The 5,718-nt window shown below is 44.0% G+C and overlaps 1 protein-coding gene across 1 annotated transcript in view; it reads right to left on the reverse strand.

The window, feature by feature from the left end:
* Positions 1-5,516: 5,516 nt before the first annotated feature.
* Positions 5,517-5,718, reverse strand: part of T265_13863 (hypothetical protein) — a gene marked incomplete at both ends in the record, with an annotated part of 33,695 nt that continues 33,493 nt past the window's right edge. The window contains one exon of the mRNA XM_009170906.1: positions 5,517-5,679. Coding sequence (XP_009169170.1) covers positions 5,519-5,679 — 161 coding nt within the window. The remainder of the gene's footprint in view (positions 5,680-5,718) is intronic.

A 5,718-nucleotide genomic window follows, 5' to 3' on the forward strand; every position in this document is an offset into this window, starting at 1 on the left:
GTGCCGATAATACAGGAATCCTATTAGTTTTGGTATGTGTTGGGCGGAATCGTGCAATAGAAGTGCTTTACAGCCCGCAAATGGGCGCTATTACGGCCAAACAGCCTACTTCGCACGTGAATGGGTAAAGGATCTAGCAGCCTGCCGCTTCAGTATCGAATGCAGCCCTCATTGGTCGAAAGAGTCTGCATAATACCCAATCATGACTCAGAATCCCCTGGATTCTTCTTTTTAGTAGGGATCAGTATTCGCACAATAAATTTGGATATTCGAAAGCAACGACATGTCCCTGTTGGACTACAACGGACAGAAAATTGAGTTCGGAATCAAAGTCCGTATTTTAAAGTCCCATCTCTGCATTCCAGGATCTTAGTGATGCTAAGAACGTATTCCTCCGAAATTTTTTCCACCAGTGACGATTGCCAGGGTGGAAAACGAAATTTGTGGGCTGGAAAATTACGCGTGTAGATTGGGGTGGTTTTTGGTTCGAGCACTTACGCAGCAAAATGAAAACGTTTTATTCCGTTCTCAGTGGTTTTGTAGCTGAGAGCGTTTTGCGGCTAAGGAGCCCTCCCAATGGCACGTGTAGAAAGGCCGATCATTAGAGGCTCAGCGCAAACCCGCAGCTTGGACGCACCTTACACTTTTCTGAAAAATCCTTCCGAGTGAAGTAAAACCTTTTTCATCAAAATGTTTCATTTCTTTGCATATTCTCTCCGATCGAGAATCCCCCTTTACCGTATTAAATCAATATCTGAAGGAAATCTGTATGGTATTTGGTCGTCCGCTTGTTCCGTGGGCTCAGCGATTTGATTGCAAACGTTTCATCACCAGTCAAGGTGACATCATCAGTACGTTAATAAAGAGCGTACTGGTGCGTAGTCATGGTTTATTGGATGTGCGCTGAGTAGTGTGTGTGTTATTACACGTGCTGCTAGGCGGGGATGATATTTGATCGCAATTAGTTGTTCGGTCGGGCGGTCCCATTGGTTTCTCTGTTATCGCGTGACTTCGTTCGCCGATGCCCACGTGACCTTCGAGCTTGGCATCCCCCGCCGTCGTAATTCGGTCATTGTTGGAGTGACCTTTGTCCTTCCGAGTCCCGGCTTCTGACCGTTATTGATTCGAGTCCAAGGAGTTCCTTGTTTCTTCAGTTGTGAACACAATATTCAGTCACCCTTGAGTATTTCCGTTGAGATGTTGGTCTTTTGCACGTAATGGTGCGTAAAGCGGATTCAGTTAGATGCACCGGTTGATCGAATCTGCTATGCAGTACCATTCTTCCCGAAATTCTCTTCCGCGTCTCGTGCCTCTGTATGCCCAAATTTTATCGTTTCCAGATTGAATTGGTAGCCTATCCGGTCCTTGTGTATATATATTAAAGACAAGATGTCATGCCTCCTGATGGCTGTGTTGTGTTCCTTTATTCGTTTGCATAATCACTTCCCAGTTTGTCTAACAGAGAATTTGGTGCAGTTGTTGCAGTTGATGTGGTACAACACATCGTTCCTCTTGACTTTGTCCCGGTTGTACTTCGGCTGAGGATTGATTTCCCTAGGGTGGCATTCGGGTTGTGGGCTACGAAGATTCCTTTTCGGCACAGTAATCCGGTTGCGAGTTCCAATATATTCTTGATGTAAGGTAGGACCACCTGTCTGGTGACTTGTTCTTCCTGCTGCTGTTGTTGAGATGTCTTCTTCAAGCATCTCTTGATCCAATTCCTTGAATATCCATTGTTCTGGAACACTGAATAGATGGCTTTCCTCTTTCTTCCGAAGTTCCGTGGCGCTGCAGTGTGTCTCCGCCCTCTTAAACAGGGTTTGGACGCGGCTACTTTTGTGGTTTACTGGATTATTGCTGTCGTATTTCAATATTTGATCAGTATAAGTCTCTTTCAGGTATACGCAGGTTTCCAGCGTCCCATCCACCTTTCTGTTCACCAAAGCGTCTAAGAATGGTGGCCAACTGTTTCTTTTCGTTTCGATTGAAGGCTTGATATCTTCAAGCGTGGTGTTGAGCAGTCCAAGTGTATCGCGCAGTGAATCCCGCTTCAGGATTATGAGGGTGTTGTCCACCTAGCGGATCCACAGCTTTGGAATGCTGATCGCCAGTACTGCACGCTCTTAACTTTGCATTGCTGCCTTAGCAATAATCATGATATTGGGGATCCTATTGGAGTTCTTTTCAGCTGTTGATATATTTGTCCATCGAAGATAAAGTATTTATTCAAGCAAAAGTTCAACAGCTTGCATACACTTTCAGGTTTCATGGCTTCTGTTGTGTTTGGATTATCCCGAAGCAGTTCTCCTACGGTTTCCCGTGCGAGGTTGGGGTTGATTGAAGTGAACAGTGTTGTGACCTCAAATGAAAGCATAACTTCATCATGTTCTAAACTGTCCGCTTGTCCATCGAAGATAAAGTATTTATTCAAGCAAAAGTTCAACAGCTTGCATACACTTTCAGGTTTCATGGCTTCTGTTGTGTTTGGATTATCCCGAAGCAGTTCTCCTACGGTTTCCCGTGCGAGGTTGGGGTTGATTGAAGTGAACAGTGTTGTGACCTCAAATGAAAGCATAACTTCATCATGTTCTAAACTGTCCGCAGAATTGTGCGATGTTGGTATCATCGGCTTTCATTTTCCGTCGTCCCGGTCCGGTTAGCTCTTGTGAAGCTTGCAGTTCCTTACGTGTAGTGTTGATTCGATTAATGACGCTTGAATTTGGATCATGATTGATTAGTTCGTAGGTCGTGCGGTCACTTGGCATTTGTTTGACTTTTTTCAGTGTAATTTGGCTTGTCCATTAGTACCGCGATGCATCCTTTGTGTACCGCTAGTATAACGATTGTATCATCCTTTCGTAAATTTGTGAGTGCTTCTGGTTCTTGTTTGGAAATCAGTTGCATGTTTCTATTCCGTGTGATCCCACGACGATTGTCTGTCTGGTCTATTGTTGTACCTCATCGGACAATCCTTTTTTTCAGGGTGTACTCTAAGCCAGCTAGTTGACCATTCTAAGATGTGTCCTTGACTTTGAAGTTGAGCACCTTCGTTAGCAGTTCCTGTTCGGCAGTGTTGTGTTGGTAGCCAGATAAGTTCTCGATTCAAGGGTCTTAACTGTTGTGTCCATCTTCTCTCATGAGCTTGCGCAACTTTGTTTCCATGGCTGTTCTAGGTTTGACCTTGACATTGTCTGCTCAGCGTCAGGTTGCTGCCTCAAGCTCTGCTAAGTGATGTGGACGGTTTTAGCCAGACAATTTGCTTTGCTCTCGGTGAGTACTGTCTCGTATTTTTTGAGACAATAATCCACATCTGTTCTCATTAACTTCACAATTCGTCTTCCATACTGTCTTGATAGGGCACACAACTGCAGATGATTGGGTGCCAGTCTGCGATTAGTACCGGTTGGCGGCACGTTCCTACGTAGACATTCATCGAGGAAGTGTAATTGTTCGCGTGTAGAACCTTGTCGGCAGCGAAGTTTTCCCAGCGACGAGCCTTCTTGATCGTCGTACGCCGGAATCGGTTTTCTATGCAGGAAAATGTTGGTAGCTCAGTTAGGGTAGATGGTTGTTGGCTTGTTCGCTGAGCTGGGCAATTTAGTTGAAAACGTGTCATCACCAATCGAGGTGACATCATTAGTGCGCTTCCCAACGCATTGGTTGTGAAACGGTAGCACTCAAATTGCTCAGCTTTGCGGACAAGCTAACGACCTTCTACCCTACCTGAGCTACCAACACTTTCCTGCATGTGGTATTTGTGCACTCATCCTGTAATCGAGACACCAACGCTGCTTTGCGCTACTAATGGGTGAACCACAAATGCAGCTGGCGACCTCCAAAAATAGCGAAGAGTCGATGCATCCGAAGAAGCTAGTGAGCACAGCGTGTTCGCTACTAAAATCAGTACGCCAAGCACCGATTGTCCAGTGAGGTTTTGTCCACAGAAGCAAAGTAAACACCTGGCAGTCACTCCTTATTTTCTTGAGTATTGAGCGACTCTTGGATCCTGCATTTCAGTCCACCAAGTTTTGGCCCAGTAACCAGCTGTGGGTTTTATGCATTGTTTATTTCTGAAGACAATCCTCATGCTTCTGATATACTTCAGCAGGGCATCAGTTATGAAGACTTGGTCCGGGAATTTCATGAGCTCCGTGCTCCGAGGTATTCATCCGAGCACTTCCATTCCATTCATTAGACTGGCTTATCTAACGGCCACAGGAATGCAAAACTAGCCAACTGGATCCGGGTTGATTTCACCGTCTTCCAGTAAAGGAGTGATTTTGTCAAACACACAAAACGGCTAGTCAAGAAATTAACTTCAGTATGGGTAGTAACTCTCCTAAGATTTTTGGCTGAAAACAAGTTGTCGCACAAAAATTTAAAAATTCCTTAGTCTGCGAAACAGAGAGCTTTTGAGAAAATCGCGAACATTCTGTTCTTGGATTTAATACAGATATGCAAACCACCTTTTTGGGAGTTTCTGGTGAATTTTCCTGGTAGAAGAACTGTTTTTCCATTTCCATGTGTATACAAACGATACAGATATTTACATCAGCCTAATGTCTTGCATTCCGACAGAACCGTAATTCCTCCCTTTAACTCAACTCAATATTGCTTCACCGATCGCTTAACGTACTGATTACATTTGACCCCTCAGTATTTTGAATAAAATATCTAGATCAGGATCGCAGATCAGATATCCTGCTCTCAAAAAGGCCACTAAATGGTCGTTTTTGTTCCGTTCTAGGTTAGTGTTTCGTGCTGCTGACTTAAATAATCTTGGCGGCAAACGTCCGCGATTTTCTCGACGCAGAGATTACTCACTTCCCCATAGTTGGTTGTCACAGCACTTGCGGGTGAAATGATATGTAACGTGTGATGTGGAATCAGCTAGTGGATCACGTCTCAGATCGTTGAAGTGTTTTCCCCCTCGTAGCCAGCAACAAGTGTAGCCGTGTAGTTGAAAACGTCAGTCTTAATGCTCATTGGGATTTTAGGCTTGCTTCGTGAGCAACGCGATCTCCCCAAAGGGATCGTTGGTGAAGATATTCTTCATTTCTGCTGCATGCATCTCTAAACGTCTACAAAAAGCACACTGAAAAATTTGTCCAAAAACAGAACAACCTGAGCTTAGAAGATTCTCTTTTATATAAACTCTCCTAGTGTACTATAAAAACAGCGTTTCAATTGAGCCCGTAAACCGCCTTCAGCGGTCTCTTAATGTCGATGGTAGGAAATGGAACAACCATATCCGTGTATGGTCAGTGAACCTATAAAATCCACATTCTGGTGCACATTTGAATATCCATCTATCTAAATAGTTTGAAAACAGCAGTCTGTTCTATTCTGGGTCAATGCAGAATGTCTGTGTTAATTAGAATAGTGGTAGGTATCTTAACTACCGAATGTCCGCGTAGCATAGAAGTCCGAATATGGACGAATGAATATCGCGTATTCTCGAATATGGCGGGCGTACTATCAATCGCATCGTAAAACAAAGGCATATAAAAATACACTAAACAGAATGAATAGAATAGAGTAAATGTTCACCACATCCACCACACATTGAATGAGCGTGCGGGTGTTTATGGTCTCTAATAGGTTGGAATCTCAATCGTTCGGATCTTCCCAACGTCGGATCGTCAGGTTCAGTGTTTGTTTCATGCTCATCAGAACGATCTGTAAGAGAATCAGAAAGTTCATTAGTGTTTGAAGCAA

This window comes from Opisthorchis viverrini (genome assembly GCF_000715545.1).
Source record: "Opisthorchis viverrini unplaced genomic scaffold opera_v5_114, whole genome shotgun sequence".
Taxonomy (NCBI): Eukaryota; Metazoa; Platyhelminthes; class Trematoda; order Opisthorchiida; family Opisthorchiidae; genus Opisthorchis; species Opisthorchis viverrini.